The 22789-nt window shown below is 35.4% G+C and overlaps 1 protein-coding gene across 2 annotated transcripts in view; it reads right to left on the bottom strand.

Moving 5' to 3' along the window:
* Nucleotides 1–22789, bottom strand: part of NTNG1 (netrin G1) — a gene marked incomplete at its 5' end in the record, with an annotated part of 247964 nt that overhangs the window by 75559 nt on the left and 149616 nt on the right. For both annotated transcript variants that reach the window (XM_081324960.1, XM_081324961.1), the window contains 2 exons: nucleotides 1786–1812; nucleotides 6235–6407. In XM_081324960.1, the coding sequence (XP_081181086.1) occupies nucleotides 1786–1812; nucleotides 6235–6407 (200 nt within the window). The remainder of the gene's footprint in view (nucleotides 1–1785; nucleotides 1813–6234; nucleotides 6408–22789) is intronic.

Raw genomic sequence — 22789 nt, 5'->3', positions numbered from 1 at the left:
CACAGCATGCCAGCAACCAGGCCACACAAACAAGCAAAGCCCCATCCATGAGATGCAGGCAGCATACAAAACTATGCACCCTTCAGTCCACAGAAAAGCCTCTCTCCACATAACCGGTCCCTGGTGCCCAAAAAGGTTGGGGACCCCTGAAATAGAACATTGGCAATAAATAGAAAGTAGATGTATTTGGCCAGAATTGGAAGTGTGTTATAAAACAACAGGTAGGAATAACTAAAATACTGTTCTATGTATGGGAAATTTGACAGAACATATTATCAGAACATTGTCATGCTTTACTTCACTATTAATTTTACATGTCAATTCTTCACAAACATCTGTAAGAATGGTTGTCCAAGGGGAGAAAATGATGAAATGAGTATCATAACACATACTCCATCCATTTTGGACTAAACTTATGAAGTCATAAGTATCTAAGGCAGGGGTACGCAACCTCGGCTCTTTTATGATTCGTGGACTTCAACTCCCAGAATTTCTGAGCCAGCTGGCTTAGGAATTCTGGGAGTTGAAGTCCACGAGTCATAAAAGAGCCGAGGTTGCCTACCCCTGATCTAAGGGGTGCATTTTGAATTGAGTTATCACATTTATTCGACAAAAAGATTCCTGTGGACTCCAGTTTCTTTTAGCATCTTAAGAATACTATAAGGTTATACTATTTATTATTTGATTTAGGGAAAATAATTTTTGACTTAGTCAAATTCAGTATTAAAAATATTTCCAATACAGACTATATTTAAATATTTTATATAAAAACAAGGATATTATTAAAATTAACTGAAATGACCTTAATTTAAGCCATGTTTCTATTTTTTTTCTTTTATAAGGATCACAACATTGTCTTTAAAACCTATGAAGACCACAAGATAAGCCAGCAATTGGCCACAGGGGGCACCATGTCAATGTGTCCATTTTAGATGGCATCCATCCATAGGATTTCAAAATTAAATACAATTGAATTTATTTTTATATTAAAATAACATTCATAAAATTACAATTTAAATATTTATTTCTACATTTAAAAATAAAAATAATAATCTTTTACAAGAATTTTGTGAGATTAAGAGTGAAAGTGCCTAAATCTTAGTTTATATTGACACAAGAGACTACTTTATGGGCCACAGATTGAAAACTTTTTGGATCAATCCATGGTTGAAAAAAAAAATGATTCAAATTATTTATGCAACTGGGTTGCTTTATGGAAAATCAATGGAGAAATGACAAAACAATGTTTATTTGAAGAAAAATAGAAATAAATATTGTCAAAACTACAACCTGTATGATTAAAGGAAAATGTGCATTATTAAATTGTATTTTTGTAATACCTAGCTACTCTTCTTAGAGGTCTACCAGGTGGTTTTAGCACTGAAGCAATAGAATTTTAAAAACTATAAAACAGAAATTACTTAAATATAACTTCCTATAAGTTCCTATAACCCCTATTCTGTTTTTCCTCTGCATTCCTGCAATACCGGTTTTGAAAAAACATGAACTGAGTTTGATTGGTATCTCTTAGCTTCCCAACACTTTTGTTTGGTGATCATGGAATATCCATTTGCTGCAAGATGCAGTGCTATGAGACATATAAAGCTTTTGTCCCTCCCAACATGAATATTTATAATGTGCAGATGTTGAAGGAAGGAGTTAATACTATTTTTCCAGTTATCACAAAGCAGGCATTAAAAAAAACAGAAATAGATGTTGGAAAAATAGATTTTCAGAGTCTGGACAACAGGCCAAGCCGGCCTAAGTCTGCTCTTTATTACTTACTACCAATGCTGGAAATACTGGGCATACCTGGAAAATAAGAAGAAGAAAAAATATTAGTTAAGAATGGAAACATGTTGACATTAATCCAGTAGAGCTTTTACATGGCTGTACCAATATCAAGATGAAGAATAAGTATCAAGAATCAAATGACAGAATTAGCCAAAGCAAAGCATTTTAAATAATCCCTGGCTTGTATGAAACCTATACAAAACCTATACACTCTACACTTGTATTTTACACAATCATATATACAGGTAATAGTACTACATACAGATGTATATATACAAATGTATACTATGTACACTTGTACACATGTAGGCTCTCTTCTTACAAAGATTTACATGTGTGCACACATATTTTGCCTTGTTAGGTATCGCCATCATGACTCAAGTGGAGGAGGACCACACACCCTTATTGTGTATCCAGTGAATACTAATGCTTGAATGAGGCTTCAAAGATCTTTGGTTACAAAAGAGAACAAGAATAACACATAATTTTATGAAATAGCTAAATAACTCAAAAGTGAATTCTGCATGGTGCGTTTAATACATTCTTAGGACATTCATTCTTTTGGCATTTCCTCACAGGAATGGGACTAGAGTATAGTAGTTGCTTGCCTACTCTAAAGAGAAAAGGAGCCAATTAAAGCCTGCAAAGCCACAGAGAATAGCATTTATGAAAGACAGTCTGAATATGTAAGATCAATTGGTTCATCATTATATCCGCAAAGGAAAAATGACTGTTCATTAAATACCAGAACAGAATAATAAAAGAATAGTTAATCCTATGTTTCAATCTGAGTATTATGTTCAGTGTGCTTCAAGAGCAAATTTACAATCATTATGGAATTTTCATTGCCCACCATTAGCTATAACTTATAGCCGTAGACCCCTACAATTTTTCTTGCAGTCCTGTAATAAATAAAGATAGATTAAAATAAATGGGATTGGTCTCTATCTCTCGCCATCATAATACCTAATGATCCTTGTTTATATAGATGCAGCAGCTATTCTGAAATTCTATTCAAATTTCATTTTGAATGTTACTCGATCAAATTTTGATAGCATACACAAATTTTCTACCTTGAGAAATCCTGCTGTCACCTTTAGGAAAAATCCAATCAGTTATCTGCTTTTGGGAGTAGATGGTAGTTTTGTAATGTATAAATTGGGTTTGATAAGATGGGTGGAACTTCTAAAAAAAACCAAAAACAAATGAGACATTCCCCTCACTAGAATGAATAATTGGGAGGTATCATAAAAATTAGTGCAGATAAATTGAGTTAAGTTCAGAATTCTATGAGAGAGGGAAAAAACAATCCCATAATTTTTTAAAATGTTTAAGAGAATAGTCTGAATACAGCTTCTAAGTTTTAATTCATTGGTCTAAACTCTAAAGTGTCCTTTCCCAGCCTACAAGTTAATGATTTTATAAAGTATTTTCTTATTCTTTTTGAAGGTTCACTTTTTCTCATCTTGCTTGGTAGGAATTTTATAATTTCATGCTCTCATCATGGCTTGTTACTTAGACTATGACTTTTACATTAAGCTAGATCAGGTTCTCTTTCCTGAAATATTCATTTGTGAGGCTTGCTTCCTCACAGCTGTTGCTTTGAAGTGTGAGATAACGTTCTGAATATGACACATTGCTGTTTTTGCCATAAACCCGAAACACACTAAGAATTAGTACTTACCTGTTGTTGCAGCTGAGTGGACATCTGTGAATTCATACAGATGGACTATGAGACCACATAGAGCATATTGGCAAACTTTTAGTGCTTACAGAATTATTCAGCAAGAGTCCCATCCTCAGCTCTATGTAAATCACAGAACCACCCATTTCTTCAAAGTAATCATTCACTGAATAATTATTTCCAATTTTGGTGTTTGAATTTTATACAAACCAGTTATTAAATATTTATAAAATGCCATCTATCTCTACCCATCCTGTCCAATTTATCAGGCAATCATGTTCTGGGTACAGTCTGTTGTGATTCAGTGTCAGCCTGTGCTCCCAGCAGCTGAGTCCGATGAATCTGAGGAGGAGGAGGAGGGGTTTGGAGAGCCTTTGGTGTCAGAGGGAGGCTCTGATGCACTGCAGGACTCTCAGCCTGGCCCCTCCACTCATGTTCCTCATGAGGCTCAGCTGTGTGAGTATGAGCTGTTGGACTCAGAAGAGTCACAGCTGAATCTGTTCAGAGACGCTAGAAGAAGAATGCAATCCAGCAGAGCAGAGCAGTGAAAATCAATGAGGCAACTCAGTGAGAGGAGGAGAAGGCAGTGAGAAGCCACGCCTTGAGACTGAAAATAAAAGGGGAAAGTGTGGGAAGGGCTGGTTGCTGAAGGCAACCGTTTGGAGACATTCTAAGAGAATTGTGGTCTGTTCTTGCTACTTCTGTTTAACTCTTGTTTGTTGATTCTTGTTTGATATTTTGATTTATTTATTGAAAGAAATATTGTTGCTTTTTTGTTTGAACTGTAAATAAATTTGGGTTGGGTTTTTCCAGCCTATTGACTGTAAAAAGGAAAAAGGGGTTGTCCCTGACACACAAACAGGGCCGGTTGTAGGCTGGAACAGAACACAGTCAGTGAAGAAGCATTGGCTGGTAGGGCCCAGTCCTACTTTTCTGCTATGGTGCCTATCCTTTGGAAGATCATTTTCCCTGGGATTAGATTGGCTCTGTCTTTGCAGGCCTTCCATAAGGCCTTGAAAAAGTACTTTATGGCCTTTGTCTGGGACCCTGGATGTGTTATGGAGCTTATCTCCTTGGGTGGATAATTGGTTGGGTGATGCCCAGCTGCTTTGTGTTTTATTTTTTATTGTTTTATACTTTGTATTTTATGTATGTTATTTATTTCACTGTAAGCTGCTTAAAATTGCATATGTGAGATGGGTAGCTATATGTAACAAATAAATACATAAACAAATTACAAATTTTAATTTTATTTATTTATTCAATATATGGCTGCCCAACTTATACAGGATAACTCTTGACTACTTACAAAATTATAAATTTACATGGTAGGGTTTGATGGTTAATTCTTTGCTATTATTTTTCCCCCATTGAAGAGTTTGCAAATCTAATTACTAGGAATTCAAAGACATTGACAGATATCATATTTTAATGCCTTTTCCCCTCATTTTTGTTTGCAATCTACACTGTGTTACTCTCAGTACTTCTATTAAACAGAGAGAGAGAAATGTATAGGAAGTGTTAGAAAATATATTAAGCCCCATTGATTTAGAGAATTGGACTCCATCTTTTATCTCTCTCATCAAAATTATTAGGTCGTCAGTACTTAATTTTGAATGTACCCATAAACTCAATAATCCTACAAGAATTATCCTACAAGAATAATTGATAATTGGAAGCTGGAGGAATAAAATGTCTCTTAGTAGTAGTAACTATATAAAGATAAGGATATTTAGAAGACATAAGATCCATTCTAAGGAACATTACACCATGATTTTAAGAGCCAATTGACACACAGATGAAAATAAACACATTTCTATGATAAACAATGCCTAAAACTGGTCACAATTCAACAAAAAGTCTTAAGACTAGCAAAAATGCTGGGCTCATGCATGATTCATTCAGTGGTGAATTATAATAGTTAATCTAAAAACATTCTTAAAAAATAAAAAATTTGTAACCTGCTCAGGCTATCTAACCTCATAAAAAGAAGAGTTATCCTCAGTCAAGCAATTTAATACTGCATTATAAATAAAATACATGTGAAAAACACTGACACATTCTTGGGTAAAGAACAGTACAGTCACATGATGAGACATTTGCAATACATTTGTTAATCAGGTTGGGAAGTTGCCATAACATTTGCATAATTGGCTCAACACTTTCAGAATCACAGAAAATGGTGGGATCGCTGACCTTATATCAAAGAATTGAGTATCAAACTGAACCATTTCTGCACTTTTATTTAAAGATCAGAATTTGACAACCACGTATGAGCCAATGTTGAGTAGTACTTAGATAAAGGCTGAAGAAATTTAGCTTAAAATTCAGTTCGTTAAAGTTTTGGACATTCTATCTCAGCTCTCCTAAGTTCTGTGTTTATAAAGAAAACCTATATCTTACATGTAACTCTGTATTTGTGTGTGGTCTCTCTCTCTCTCTCTCTCTCTCTCTCTCTCTCTCTTTGTGTGTGTGTGTGTGAGCATTGCAAATTTGATAAAATAGAAGAGAGATGTCACAATTTCCTTGCTGATTTATAATTTCTTTTGCACCATTATCCAAGAACATAGCCCAAAGCACTTATTCCAAATAAGTAAAGATGCATAACACTGGGCAAACCATAAAGATTTTAATTTTCCAATAAGCTTTAGCATCTCAGAGATGCTCTAAATTTGGGTCTGAATTTTGATTTTTTTTTTAATCCACAGGGTCCCAAGCAGAGTTTTATAGCTGTAATGTTGTGCACAAGTACTCACAGATATTTGCAGTGCCCTTAGGAATGGGCAGATAGGAACCTGGACTCCAAGGACGTCCCTGATAATTCTTCTTACATTTCCCACAGTCTGGGCCTGTAGTATTGTGTTCACACTCGCATAATAATTTTTTATTTTCAAATCTGCAGCCAGTGGCATGAAGATTACACTTGCACCTGATAAAAGAAAAAGCAAGACGTCAGCACACTTTCAATTTAATTTCAGTCTATGTTGTTCTAGCTGAAATTCAGTGATTGTCAACAAATATACAAATAACTAAAGTCTACATAACAATAAAACAAGTTTCTCACACTGAAATTTAACTTTGGTTAGAATGAACAATCCAGAACTATTTCAAATAACTTGAACAAATGCAGTAACAGCTGTATCTATAGTGTGTGTTTTGAAATAACTTCAGAAAAACTATTAGGAACTGATTCTCTAAGTCTTGTGCTCTGATTAAAACAACAACAACATATACTTAACCCAGCATTATTCTCTCTCTCTCTAAAACCTACACATTTGACTTAATTCTAATTCCAGTCTTGTCATAAATCTTATAAATATATTTCTGTATATATTGGCGCCCGACCTTCGCTCCTTCCGTCACGATCTAAAGACATTCTTATTTGAACAAGCCGGCCTGGCCTGATGGGGGATGGGTGGGGTTTTTTATTGTTATTTTAATATTTGTACTCACTGTTTTTAGTTGGGCATATGTTTAATTCCTTTTAACTTTTGTATTTTTGTATTTTTTATATATTTGCCCTGTTCACCGCCCTGAGTCCTCCGGGAGAAGGGCGGTATATAAATAAAATTAATTAATAATAATAATAATAATTATGTGTGCATAAAGGAGTAGAGACTAACAACTGTCATGGATATGCCTCTGGAGCCCTCTCTAGATGTGAATTCAGAGGAGGAAGAGGAGGATGAGCCAAATCCTGATATCTCAGAGTCATATGGGGGCTTGGATTAGGGAACAGAGGGCTTTAGCTTGAAAGAGCAGCCACAGTGAAATTAAAGACTCCAGTTGAGGGACATGAGCAGCTGCCTGTAGCCAGTTGATATGAGGAGGTGGATCCCACCCCTCCTCCCGATCCAAAGATGTGCAGGGCAGAGAAGAGACAGGCGCAATGCCAGTTGGCCAGAGTATCACAAGAAGACAATCTTGCCAACTGTGAAGGGCTGCATCGGCATTGCCTATTTAATACCGCCCTAAGAGACGGGTGTCTCTGGAGCGTGTCCAGTTCCTTGTTCTGTGTTCCTGTTTCGTGTACCTTGAACTTGTGTTTTGGGACTCTGGACTGTATATTGTATTTGAGTTTTGCCAAAGATTCTGGTATCGCTCCAGTGTTGCTGAGCGTGGCAGCTGGAAATACATGTTGTATGGGCTTTCTTGGAATTGCTGGGGGGCTGAATAAAATCCATTGACTCACTGTGGGTTGTGTAAGTGAGGCAGCAAAACAACACATCTTTCTCAATAATTAGTTCACAAATTATATTGTCTAGAATTCTTCAGAATAACCTGTGGCAGGTTAAGTAGTATGAATTAGAGTGTACACTTACATATCAGCCAAAAAAGAGAGAAAGAGAAAGAAAAGGGAGGGACATAAACCACCTGCTGTGGGAAATTAATCTCTCTTCATATTGTTCTTTGCCTTTAAATTAGATCATAATTAAAAAGTTCAATAAAGTTTATCTTGTAGCCCTTTAGAGAAGAATACTTGAAACAAAGAGCTTCTCCAAGAGCTCTTGAAACAGGACCTTTTTCGAATAAGAAATCAGACCAAATTGAGAAGAATACATAATTCCACTCTCATTGTCATTGTCACCAAATAGATCTGAATTTAAATGCAGTTGTTAAATATATTTACATATGCATATACAAACAAGTCTAAAGTGATTGTCTCCCAGTTTGTTTTGAAATACATACAGAATCTAGCTCAAGCTGACGGTCAAATTCAAAGACAAGTTTGCAAGAAAGACAAATAGTATCTGGGCACAAGAATTGTTATAAGCTTGACTGGCCAAACAATATCCCTAGTTTTGTTATGAATAAAGAAATGTATCCCTAGTTTTGTTATGAATAAACTAAGATGTTAGTTAGTTAATTGACTAGCTTAGATCTGATGGGCAAAAATCCATCATGCTACATGGGACAAAGAGGCACTGTTGTATTCTGATTAACTAGCCTGTGTTGAGAATATATGAGCTATGTTTACTGATATCCTCAAAGTTCAACTACCTGTGTAACAACTTGGCAATCAGGTAAACATGTGCAGAGATCAACACCTGTCTGGGGGTAACTCCATTGTAGTTATTTAGTGGAGATCTATTTAGTGCAGTTCTGATGCCCCTTGTAATTCCCAATCTTCTTATTTCATTTTCTTCTTTTTCCTTTTATAATTTTACTGTATTGTAAAATTCTAATAAAAATAGTAATTCCCAAATTACTTTTTAATTCCTTACCTTAATTTTTAAACATTCTCCCCTGAATAAAAATGGATTCTAAGAGCAATATTCTGATAAAATGAAAAGCATCGCTACAAGTAAATCTCATAAGAACTTGTCTTTAATAGCATGGAATTCCACCATATGATGACTGAAAAAAACATTAATATTAATCCCAACAAAACTGTGCTTGACTTAATTAACCCTTATTAACCCTATTCTTACATGCTAGATCTGAGGAGTTATAACCCCATTCGTTATTTTCTTTCAATAATTTTATAATAAAATAGGATTTGTATTAGTGTAATGTGAGCTAATTTGGTGGAGTCATTAAGTTAAAAGCCAAGAGATGGTGAGTTCTAGTCCTGATTTAAGCACAAAGTCACTCTCTCTCTATCTCAGAAATTTTGGGAAAACTTCTGAAAGATTGAAAACTTTGGAACACTTGCCAAGAAAACTGCAGGGACTTGCCCAAGCAGTCATTAGAAGTCAACAATGACTTGAACACAACCTCATTCCAAAATGTAATATAAATAATTGGGATGGGAACTCACCTTGAGTAATTCTGACAATTTCAAAAAGTAGAAAGATTATGACAATATAAAGTTTAGAGAAAATCTTGTTAATCTAAATTACTGGCCATTTTTTTTAGATTCCTAGGCTACCTCTTGTCACTCAAAGTGTACTTCATATATGTGAATTAAATGAGAAAATGTCTCAAATACCTTAAAATGGCTAAAATCCCCTAAAAAGAGTAAAGATGTTTTCAGCATGAAAGCCCCATTTAATCTTTTCAATTTCTTTTTCGGCAGATGTAAAAAATGATTTAGAATTTGTTTCAGAAAGAAGCTAAAGAGGTGCTCAAGAATTTAGCATCCCTGGATGGTTATCCTTTTGATTACCGTACATTTTAAATCAGATATTTAGAAAGATTCTTCTGTGGGCATTTGACACCAATTCCATGGAGTGAATAGTAATTACAGAAAAGCAACTGAAAAACAGGGCACAATTTTAATTAAACCATTAGAAGTGAATGATCGCCAAATTTTGTTTTTATTGAAGAGAAATTTGACTTGAAGCAAGTAAAAACTATCTACGCGTATATCCTCCAGAATTAAGCAATTTTTTGTTTAGTTTTAAATAATTCTATATTAAATTACTAGGCACCTAAAATATGCATTTCTTCCATATTTTAAAGAATGTCATTTTCTGAACTGTTGTTACAATACTAATAGTTCATTATAGTAGGAATATTAAGTAATACCTCATAATTAAAATTATAATAAATTACAAATTATATTATTATAAAATCAGTTATTTTACTTTTTCTTGTTACTATAGATTTTAGTGTGCTTTGTATTTTATTAAACCACATTGAATTATGATTTAATGGCACACACATCTGCTGGTTTAGTTAAATAAATAAACTTTTAGGAAGATAAGCTACTACCTACTAAGTGCCAATGCTAGCTGAAGACATTTGCTCCCTAAATTGGATCTCAAATGTCATTTCCTCCCTCAGCTCAGATCCAAGCTTCTAGATACTTGCTGCATCATATTGACTCCAATTTTTCCTTACATCTGGATCAGACGGCTTCATTTTTGCTGCATGATAGTTATGATCTCATAAGAACATATCCAAAGCAATTCATACATTTTATTAGGTCTAAACCAATTTAGAAAGGAACAGTGTGTATTGCTATGACTTTGAACATTTGAATAGTCTTCTATGCAACAATACATTTACTGCACAGTAAAAACAGTACTTCAGGTGTAAACCAGTTTCAGCTTGACACCATCAGCTAACACAGAAAAACAAAATCCCTGTTGCAGAGTAAATAAAAAAATAACTATCCATTAAAAATAAAAGACTTCCTTTAGCTGAGCTCAACTATTGATGATTTGACAACACGGTTTGCCTCTGCTGTATTCCAAAACAGTTTTTGAACTCCCTGTCTAGCCTACAGCCCTGGAATTTCCTGGTGATTTCCATTCTTGCTCTAATCTGACCCTGCTTACTTATTTTTTAAAATCCGCTAAGGTTGGCTAGATACTAGCGCTCAGTCTGGTTTAAGTACGAACATTAAAAGGTCCAGTCTTGTCTGTCTCTAGAGGGCAACACTCATCTCATTTTTTTAGCCAAGGGAGCCACCGTTGTCCTAACACACTTCCATGGTCAGGTGGCCAGCATAACTACAGACATGATATTTTATTTGTACATATATGTGTGTGTATTGTGTATATATATGTATGGCATTATATACTTATGTTTTATCTCATTTCATGTGGGCTATAAACAGCAAAACCAAATTAAATATAAAAGGCATTTGAAGTTAATCCTATTTAAATTATAATAGCTTACAAGCAATAAAGAGCAATACAGTCATTTGTTTTGTTCAGAGTTGCTGGAGATGTAAGACTAGAATTTTGAGAGAACATCAGATTCAAAGCCTTTCCTTTACATTCTTGTCTTCCATGTGTATAAATGAAGGATCATTTAAACATGCAATCTTTTGAAGTTATCATTTGTATAGTGTTGAAAAGAACAAGCTACATGTTATAGCAATAGCACGTAGACTTATATCCCGCTTCACAGTGCTTTACAGCCCTCTCTAAGCGGTTTACAGAGTCAGCATATTGACCCCAACAATCTGGGTCCTCATTTTACCGACCTCACAGGGATGGAAGGCTGATCTCTGAACTTTGAATCAGCATTCACTAAAATGGCATTCAGATTTTCCATCTCACTTTCTTGTTTTTACTGAATCACAGATCTTGTTGCTGTTAACATTACGTAACATTTTTCTTAAATTAGCATTCATTTATTTTAATTCCATTGAGATTTTTAAAAAAATAATAAAAAAATTAACATGTCTATTTGGTAGAATCCTAGAGACTTTACCAGGCTTTCACAGAGATTTGCAACAACTGTGCAATATAGGCCTAGGACCTAGGATGTACCAAAATAATTTGTCAGAACTCCTATTTAGAGGTAGTCTTCAACTCATGACCACAGTTGAGCCCAAAATTCATGTTGCTAAATAAGAAATTTCTTAAGTGACTTTTGCATCATTTTATGACTTTTCTTGCCACATTTGTTAAGTGAATCACGGGAGTTGTTAAATTAGTAACAGTTGTTAAATGAATCCAGCTTCCCCGTTGACTTTGCTTGTCAAAAGGTTGCAAAATGTGATCACATGACCCCAGGACATTGCAACATCATAAATGTGAGTCAATTGTCAAGCATCTAAATTAAATCACATGACCATGGGGATGCTGCAACAGTCATTAAGTGTGAAAAATGGTCATAAGTCACTTTTTTCAATGCTGTTGTAACTTTGAACAGTCACTAAGTGAACTGTTGTAAGTCAAGGACTTACCTGTATCTATTTTTGAAACATCACCATTAGTGTTAGGTTCTCAGTATCAAGTAGAACATTCTTTACTTTGAGGATATAAGTTAGTAATACAGCACATTTTCTGCAAATAATGGTCCCAAGTTCAGCTGGAATGAAATCCCCAATTAGATAACAAACTTCCTCCCTTTCAACTTGTCCTGGGAAATTGAAATCCCAATCTGCACCTTTTTAGGCTTATACAGAGAGAAAAGCTTTCATAACATGACAGTCCTAGAGGGGATACAGGTTAGCTACAGGGCAATGTTTATGAGGAATCCACCTTTTTGACCTTTGCTTTAATGCCAGTACCATGTACAGAGATAGAGATAAAACCTATCCTGGGAAGATGGGGCAAGCAATAGACATCCCGTTGAAAGGTTGAGGGGATTACAAATTTCATCAATGCTGATCTTCTTGATTTAACCGAAAGGGTATAGCACATTTTAAAGACGATCAGACCCAGGAGGCATTTTATGAACTTACTCTTGGCAAGGGGAATGATTCAGGAACTTCTATAAATAACAGCTAGGCAAGTATAATACAACTGCTTCTCTCCCATCCCTTAATGTTTTGGCCAGCAAGAAGAGAAAGGGGAAATAAAATGTTTGTAATTATTTTCTCCCTTTATAGCAGAAAAGGGAAAGTGAGCTGTGAAGCATCTCTTTTCTTGAAAGCCTTTACTTATCCTAGAAGAATCTCTTTGAGTTATCTGAGGCTATGTTTCTTAATAGACTGGACTTCAGACCAGTCAATAAGGCCACGAGAAGAGAGGAGGCTTGTTTGGATCCACTGAGCTTCTCTTTCAGCCCAAATAAGGCTGGTAGGTCTTTCAGGATCTCAGCTTAGTTTCTTCTGTGTACTGCCACCGTAAACATCAAAAGAACAGCCTTCCCAGGTCCCTAAAGCAACCTATACTGAATTGAGTTTCAAAGCCTAGAACAGATCCAGATGATAGAAACAATCAATGTACAGTATTATCATCCTTCCTCTGAACTGGTCTAAGGTCTAGCTTCAAAACTGTGGGCTTTAGGAAGCCAAGGAATCTATAGAATTGATCTAGCTCCAAAGCACTGGCAAGTACCTGATGATAAAGGCCTCCTTCTATGAACATCTGGAAGGTGAATCTACCATCAGACTTCAATAAATGGGATGATGAGATAGAAAGGTATACTAGTCTTTATTCATCTTTCCCTCTTGTTATATATAGGTTGGTGGAGAGTTTTGTTACTTTTGTTCTGTTTTCCTCTTCTTATCGAATTCCCGATTTTCAAAATTGAAGCATGCGTGTCAGGATCTCTCCTCCTACTTATCAAAAACAGGGAAGGGACCTTTTACAGAGAACATACTGCATTTGCTTTTTCCTTGAAAAAAAAACTACCCTGGACATGTTGTCCCATTAACTCTCAAGAAGAGTTCATTGCCTTTCCACATGACTGGTACTTCCCCTTCTTACTGTTTTTTTTAATGCTTTTCATGCTATCAACATTGTTTAACAGACAGTGTTTATTGTTGGCTATGTCTTCCTTGAATGCTATTTCTGAAGCAATTTCTCCTTTACCGCTGTTTTCCACTGTCACTATTTCTATTGTTTTTCAGTAAAATTTAGTCACTTTCCCTGAAATTGTTTTTGTGCAGTCATTTTTTGTAAAGTCCATATTTGTTACTTATTGTTTTTAAATACATTTCAGTTAAAAGGTCTTTCTTGCATTCCATGCCTTATGTAATCGAGCACATGGCAATTCTCTATTAAAGGCACAAAGGTGTGGAAAGGGTCCCTTCTCTACTTTGCCTATCTAATTGTAAAGACAGGAAGTAGCTTAATGTGTTAATTTGATATGCCGTGGTTTTCCTTTCTTTTCTTTATCATATTTGTTGGAGCTGCAAATTCAGACCAACAGTTTCATAAGAGACTGTAGATAAAATGCTCTTTGGACTTAGCATACAGAAACAGATGATATAATAGCCTTTGCTTTAGTTTTCACTGCTGGTTGTGTGAATTAAAAAATATTGCGAACAATGTGCTATGAAACATACAGACCTTCATAATTGTGTGCTTCTGTTGGAAAGATTCTGTCAAAATAGATTATACTCATAAATGGCAAAAAATGGACAAAGAAAGATAAAATGTAGCCTGATGAGTATGGATGATAGTGTTGCCTAGACAGTCTAAGAAAATATTGTAATGAGTTCTGATAAGTCGTGGGCTCTGGAGAGCAGGAATGATGACACAAGGCTGAGTACAGAATAACTCATACTTTTATTCTTGCTGGAACTGTACTGAAGCTTGGGCTGCAACCAGACACAATATATAGACTAGCCCCTAGGCGGCAGCCAATAGGTTTGAACCCACGCTTGCCGCCTGGGGCTGACCAATTGCAGGACTGGAGAGCCAATTGCAGGGTTGCTGGAGAGCCATTAGCTCCTCCAGCAAGGCACGTGGTGTAACACCACAAGTCCAATACATAACAAGTTCTATAGATTGCATACAGTATATTGCACAGCAACAGTTCTATTTACAAGCAGGTTAGACTATGCTATCAACACCTGTTTCTTCTCAGTGTTCTGCCATAGTGTTTTCTTCATTTAGCTTGCCATGTTTCTAGAAATTAACCTTTGAGAATTCCATGGTGACTTAATGATTTGTTTTAAATGACTCTTATAACACCACTGAGCTACAGTTGAGGTGGGGAAAATACAGTCTGCAAACAGTTTGGGGTTCACTAGGATTCTTCATGTGGTTTTAAGGCAGAAAATACTAGTAAACTTCTCTTCGTGGGAATTGAGAGTTTTGGTGATTGCAATATATGGCAAATATAGCATGAATTTCACATTTTTAAAGATAAGAAAGGACTGCCATCAGAAATTGTGCTGGGTATGGAAGACCATTGCCTTCTGAAAAACTACCATGGGATTTTTATATATCTTTGTGAACTTATTGTGACACACTTAAACCACTAATTTTGGTGTATATGATTATGAGGGAATGCATTCTGAAGAAATAAAATATAGACATACTGGAAAGAACGAGGCATGATGAATGAATACAAGAACTGAACTGATGCTTAACTTAGTTACTGTAAGCAAGACTACTGCAATCATGGGATTTTGAAGAACCCTTGTATCAATACAAACAATACAGGATTCTGTATCTACAATGGTTATTACTGATATCAGAAAATTATAGATATCTATCAGTTTAAACTGAAAACAACATTCCATTTTACAGCAAACCAAAAACAACTAATGCATTAATAGATGAAGACTGTCTTAAGCTGAAATCACATTCTGGTGACTATATGGAAAACTGATTTTGTTTTCCTTCCCACATGTATTTTTCAACTTCTCAACCCTAGGATTTAAATATTGTGATCAGTGAAGAACTACTAGTTGTGGCCTCTGCTTTAGATGGTCTAATTACATGCAATCTATTCAAAATGAAAAATGTTGTTCAAGTGTATACTGTAATGAAGTATACTTTTATAGTTGTTTGATGTAATTGTTTGCATTTGATTCCACTGCAGGCCAGAGATAGGAGAAGTAGAAGAAGATTGAAAGGAATTTAGAGCTCATCTTGGTTTAATTTTTATCTCTGTAAGCCGCCCAGAGTCACTGAGGGAAACAGAACAGAAAGGGATCTTGGAAGGGATCTTGGAGGTCATCTAGTCCAACCCCTTGCTCAAGCAGGAGACCCTATACCATTTCAGACAAGTGGCTGTTCAGTCTCTTCTTAAAAACCTCCAATGATGGAGCACCCACAACTTCCGGAGGCAAATTGCTGCACACTTGTTAATTGTTCTCAAAGTTAGTAAATTTCTCCTTAGTTCTAGGTGGCTTCTCTCCTTGATTAGTTTCCATCCATTGTTTGTCTTGCCTTCTGGTGCTTTGAAAAATGGGTGGACACCCTCTTCTTTGTGACACCCCCTCAAATATTAGTTGGGCGACCATATAGATTTTATTAAATAAAAATAAATAAAAAACTTTATGGTGCAAATTAGTACAGACATTTGGCACAGGCAATCCCTCTGTGTGTGTTGGCTATTCCTTATGGGGCAACATTATTTCCAGATTGTGCAATGGTAGCATTGCACCATTTTCCACTCCCTTGTAAAGGGGAAGGGAGAGAATTTTTAAATGAAAAAAATTATGCAACTACTGGACAGGACTACTATACCTCAAAACAAGAAAAAAGGGCGGGGAAAGAAAGGTTTCTTTAGCTTTATTTCAATGTATTAAGGCTGTTTGAAGGATTGAAAATTAAAACAGCATTCCCCAACCTTTTCAAGTCAAAAAGCATACCTGGATTTTTGAAGGCATGTTTTGAGGGCATGTTATACTGGGAAGCAAATGGGTAAGGTTGCTTCTCACCATCGTATCTAGCTTTCCGGGAAGAAGCTTCCTATTTCGTTGACTTTCCTGATCTTTTTTTCTGGGTAATTGGGTACAATTCCAGCACAGCCATCCACAATCTGATTTTCTAAGAATGTTTGTGAGGCCAACTCAGGCCCCTTGGAAAGAGATGAGGCTAGAGGCTGGTGCTTTGCTTCACAGCAGGCCAGTTTCCTTCCTTTCTTAATTAAGAGGAAATCAACTGAAATCTGATGAGCCATGGAGCCTAGCTAGTACCAAAGAACATGAGGAGCCAAGTGTTAAAATAACCCTTAAAACTAAAGTTAATTGTGTCATAGATCCCAGTGAGCGTGACTAAAATACTGGTTTAAGGAATTCTAACAACCTATGAATCATTGGTTTCCCGACCCGTGCACTAAGCAAAATCAGTCTCAGTCATCTGGCTCTCTTTCTTTTTTACTTATTTAATTCAATTTACTACACATCTACTCCATCTAACCCTGAGTAGCTCACAGTAAAAGAAGCAATAAAAACACAATACAGAACACAGCCAGATGGCTTTTTGCCATCTGCACTCATTAAGCACTGTGAGGAAAAATCCAGACAAAATAAAAAAAAACAGATCAGTTAGAATAAAACAGCAGGTAAAAATATATTTTTAAGTTTGCATATTGCCTGGTCACTCCATTTTTTAAAATACCAACCTAGTTTCAAAATTCTCTAAAGGGAGAGTGGGGGGGAGAGAAAGTGAAGAGATTTACTGTCAGCTAATAAATCAGATGACAAAGCACAATTTGCAGACGATCCCCCCCAGTCACCTTGTCAGGCTAGAGACTGAAAAAGCAGCATCAGCTCATTGTACTATTTGTATCTAGAAGCCTTGGTGCTGTCAGCTTTTAGAGCTCAAATTATTTCCATCTCCTCACTGTAGAAAGTTGAAATTCTGGAGAGCGCATCAACATACAGTTCCTCTAAATATGCACTTTTAATTTGCTGGGTCTTAAGACTGCTGTGGAGAAGGAAAAAAAAATTCCACTCATCTTTTCTATGCATTTCTTGATGGGAAGGATATTTTTAAAGCTTTCTCAGTTGGAGTTGCTTTTTAAACAGTGGCATACTAGATAGGAAGTGTTGTGTATTTAAGATAAAGGTTTTTAGTTTTCACATCAGAATTAACTCTAGCTTTTGGACTATTTTCTCCCAGCCTCTTGCAATTTCTATTTACGTCTGTGAAACTGACATTTAAAATGCTGTAAATATCACTGAGGTAACTGCGAATAGCAAGTTGGTTCACTTGCTTGTAAGTGCCAATGAAGAGAGCAGAGGTTACATGAGGAAATCATTGATAATGAGAAACTTTGAGCAGAGGAACCGGAAACGGGGTGCCATTAATCTACATACTTTCCTCTCCTAATCCACACACTCCTCCCTTAAGAGATGTCTTCAGATCTCTGCATTTTATTGCCAAATTACATTGCCTCCCATCTCCAATTAACTCTGAGTGGCTCACAATACAATAAATTAATGCAATGCAATTAAAAAAGACAAAAAAGGGTAAGGAATGGATGGATTAGTGAATTCAGCCAGCAACAAAAGTCACAAGGGCCCAGCCAATGGAACTGGCACAAATTCAGATTCTAATTTCCAAGGACTAAACCAGTTGTGCTTTACTTTATGCTGAGATGCAGAGAAGGATTTCTTATTTTTTTAATTTATAGTGTGAGCAGCACTTTAGCTGATCACACCTACCCACAAACAAAGACAGAAGAAGGACATGCTATGAATAAAACACAGAGAATATGCCAGGAAATGGAAAAAGCAACTGCAGTCCTAAAACTTCTAATTGCTCTGATAGTAATATGTTCTTTCGGGATGGAGATAAGACAGCTCTCCAGACATTGCTGATCTACAACAAATCCCTCATTTTTTATTCCATATGTCCTGACATATTATTTTGGCCTAACCTAGCCATGGAGACCTTTACCTTTAAAAGACTGTCCTGCGGATATATGCTGACATTTTATAAACAATAACACGTCACAAAACAAGTGGAAAGTTTTGTTTTATAAGAAACTAGTTCTGGCAAATCTAGACTGTCACAATTTAGTAGGACAGTTGGAATATGTCGGAGACATCACAATGATTTGTCATAAAAATAAGCAATTTATTGGACGAGGAAAGCCAATAAATCTTTCATTTGATTGCTTTTACTGTGTTGCCTGAAATAAAATTTGAGGTGTATTTGTTCTTGCTTGAGGAAAGAGAGAGAAAAGAAAAGAAAAGAAAAGAAAAAGCTAAAGTAATCTTCATACATTTCTCAAGTGTGCTTTATTCAATCCTCAGAAGTTTCAGGGTTCTTCCTAACACAAAATATCACATGAACATATATATATTTGTACTCAGGGGAAAATATTAAGGGAGATCAACAAGAGAAATTGAGGAAGGTGAATGAAAACCTTAAACAATGAATACATCAAAACGAAATTGACAATTATAGAATTGTCCATTTAAAAGAAAAAGTAACATTAGCTTATTACGGACATCGTTAAATTGTTCTTCAATTTACAAAACAATGACTAATGTTGGATATCATTTATAAGCTTCTTAAATCTGTAAATAGTTTTGTGTCTGGGAAAACAGAACCTATGTTGGACAATCTACTTGGGTTTCTTGTGAATAGAAATACCCTGAAATGCTGAAAAGCACATATGAAAGATGGCATACATGAGGCTCATTCAAAAAAGTCAATAAAGGTAGAATGTTTAGTAGATGATAAACGTTTTTAAGAAGTCACAACAAACTGGTTTGCCAAACACAAAATGTTTGCTAAAACCAGAGTCATAGCCAGAGTGAACTGAATCAGGCTATGATAGACAAGTGAAAACAACACCAGGGACGACAAAAATTGACCACGTCAGGGCTGACTAATCTTTTGTATTTTGGAATTATCAGAGAACAAGTGCTTGTTGGAATTTTTCACCTAGAGTCTTCTGAAATTTAGCTCTACCCTGGCTTTTCGAGTTGGTTAGGTGTGCATGGCTGTTTATATTAGCAAATAAAGACTTAGTTCAGAAAATGAACAAAAATTGCATATATTTCTATGTCTTCTAAATCATTCGATAAATAAAAGCAATAAATAGCAGTGATGGTATGACACTTCATACTGCATGAGTCCATTGGAACTGTGTGCTAATAAATTCAACTAACTAAATAAAAAACTCATTTCTAACTTTTGATATTATTTCTCACACTGCTTCTAGGATGCAAACTAATGGATGATGCACCATTCAAAAGACAGAAACATATGAAGAACGGTTGCAGGAATTGGACATGGCTAGTCTAGAAAAAGAAGGACTAGGGGTGACATGATAGAAGTATTCCAGTATTTGAGTGGCTGCCACAAAGAAAGGGGGGGGTCAATTTATTTTCCAAAGCACCAGAAGGCAAGAAAAGAAACAACCAGTGGAAACTAATCAAGAACAGAAACAATGAGAACAATTAACCAGTGAAACAGCTTGCCTTCAGAAGCTGTAGGTGTTTCTGAAAAGACTGGAGAGCCATTTGTCTGAAATGGTATAGGGCCTCTTGCTTGAGCAAGGGGTTGGACTAGAAGACCTCCAAGGTTCCTTCCAGCTCTATTCTGATTGGTTTCTCTCCTGTCTTTTGCCTCCTACAACAACGATCCTATGTGGTACAAAAGGAGAAGTTTGTGCTGTGGTATTACAATGTACTTCTTTTATTTTAGGATCACTGTGATTCACTATGGATGCCAGTATAAGCAAGATCAGCCCTGCTTTGATGGGAAACTGTCATAGAATATCAGGTCCATAGGCTAGACTAGGAACTTGACAAAACATCCCAGAAGGCAGCAAGAAACCATTTCCATACTATCAACAAGAAAGCTATGAATCAGATAGTCACATAATTTGAGCTCAATTCAAAATTTTACCTTTTAAAGTAGTCACCAGAGTTTGATATCACTTAAACTGTTGACCCTAATTCTAAAGAATCCTAAAAAAAAGTTGGATAAGGATAATTCTGTTGGCAAATCTAAATCCTTCTCCCTTTTCTAAAGGACAATTAGAAATAAATAAATAAACAAACAAACAAATAAATAAATAAATATCTGCTAACGTACTATAAGTGGCTACTCCATTTCCATATCACATTTTATTTGGCCTCATAACTGTTCTGCTGAGAAACTCAAATGTAAAGGAAAGTATAAATCAATGGCTTTTTTATCTCTAGGAAACTAGATCTGATCAGTGCCTCAACAGGATGTTAAATGCACACTAGCTTAGAAAAGGGCATGGAAAGAATACAAATAATAAGAATTTGCAGAAGCTTTTTATCATTAATTCTTGAAGAAGAATCTCCATAAGGCTACAGTTATTTCCATATTAGCAGAGTATAGACAAAAGCTTACAGTCAGCAATTAAATCACTGTTGTCTGGTTAAGATGTTGACTTTTTCAAAATCAAATTCAGGCTAAACATTTTGAACAACTCTTTTTTTAAAGCCAACAATGCAAATGTAGAATATTGAATTGTGCAGTAAAATTTATATACTGAATGCTTTTGTTCCTCATTGTTTACATAAAACTTTATTTAACAAGTAAATAAGATTACAAGTATAGTTTCACACACTCAATCAAATGCATCTAGAAGCAAAATAAATGCCTTCTTGTTGTTGTTTATCACTTAAAAATAAATTTATTTCTGTTGAATATATAAATTCTGCTTTGATTTCACCATTAAGAAAAATCTATCTGCCTGACAGAATCTGCTTCTGTCCATATGGAATGTGGCAGATTACCAAAACAAGTTTTGCCTATATAAATGAGAGATTTATGAACGGTTGGTTTTAGAGAACTAAATCAACCTATTTAGAAATTTCTCTTCCTATTAAAATTCTCTGAGGGATAAGTGGGATGAATCCAGTAGCTTTGCTCTCTACTGTTAGCTTGCCTGTTACATACTGGAAGAGCATGTTTTCAAAGTAGAACCCTGCTTTTCCTAAAGTGTGTAGATGCACAAGTAGTCAATTATGACTACAGAGAGGTCCCCTGCACATGCACTAGCAAATGTGTAAGGCCTTATTTGAATAACTGAATGGAGCTACTATACATGTGCTGGGAAAAGAACACACTAGGGTACAAGGATCTGAGGGATTATTTCAGCAGGATAGAGATAGAGGGAAGTCAATAGGCTGTATCAATCTTATCCACATAATAAATGTATAATTGTATACAGGGAATAACAACTGAATAGGATATAAACATTTGGAATGCAGTCAAGAGCTCTTGCAGAGAATAGAAACAATGATTTTTTCCCTTTTTCTTTTATTGCTTTTTTAAATAATGACAAATGAGGGGAAAAAATCCATAATAGAATGATGGAAATACATATATTGTCAAGGAAATAAAGAACAAATAGAAGGTGCTTTTAAAAAAAGTGGGGAAAAAATACACCGAAGAAGAGAATACTGTATCATTTTAGCAGCAAATAGTTACAATTCTATATATAGTTATCTAGTGGCATTATGATCAATAGATTAATCCTCAATAAGATTACAACTCAACATGTCTAGTCTCCTGCATAAATGGAGAAAGGTCTTCTCTTCTGAATGTAGCTGGGGTGTTCCAAAGCAGACAGTGCGACATATTGTGAACAGTACCCTGTAAACAGCATATCAGAGAATCCCCAGAGATTTGCTGTAGGCAACTCCATCATGTATTGACTATAGAAATAGTCTATCTTTGAATTTGTAAATAGAATAAATAGTTTCATATTTGCTCATTGAGAATGTAATCATGATGTGTTTTTTAACATTTTTGGCACATGCTAAATAAATAAAATAGTGGCATTATTATTCAAGTACATATATGTTTCCAGTATATTTATACAATTATCATGTTTTTAACCTACTGTATTTTGTGAAATAATAGATCCCATATTTCATTACATTTCTCCATACAAAGTCTGGTCTATAGGCAATCTGTTCATAGGAAGCAAGTGAAGTCAGATTCATTCAATTCATTCAGGGAAAGGGGCCATACATTTATCTTTCCAATGCTGCAATAGTCTTTTGGCTATAATAAGGGCATGGAGAATCCATTTATGTTGTCTGGTTGTCAAATTTGAAGTACTAGGTATATAATACAAAAGAATATTATCCTATGAAAATTTTAGCTTTTGTTCCACAATTGTATTTATATAACAAAGTACTTTCTTCCAAAACCTAGGAAGTGTAGGACACTGTAAAAATGTATGCCTTAAAGAAGCATTATTTTTATTAGTGCTCCAACAAAATGCTGTTTTTGACAGTCTTTTTTGTACAATTCTAAATATTACTTTTTG

The sequence above is a fragment of the Vipera berus genome (genome assembly GCF_964194415.1).
Source record: "Vipera berus genome assembly, chromosome: 3".
In the NCBI taxonomy this organism is placed as follows: domain Eukaryota; kingdom Metazoa; phylum Chordata; class Lepidosauria; order Squamata; family Viperidae; genus Vipera; species Vipera berus.
Note: the sequence above shows the minus strand (reverse complement) of the source record. Positions and strands in the feature narration are given on the sequence as shown.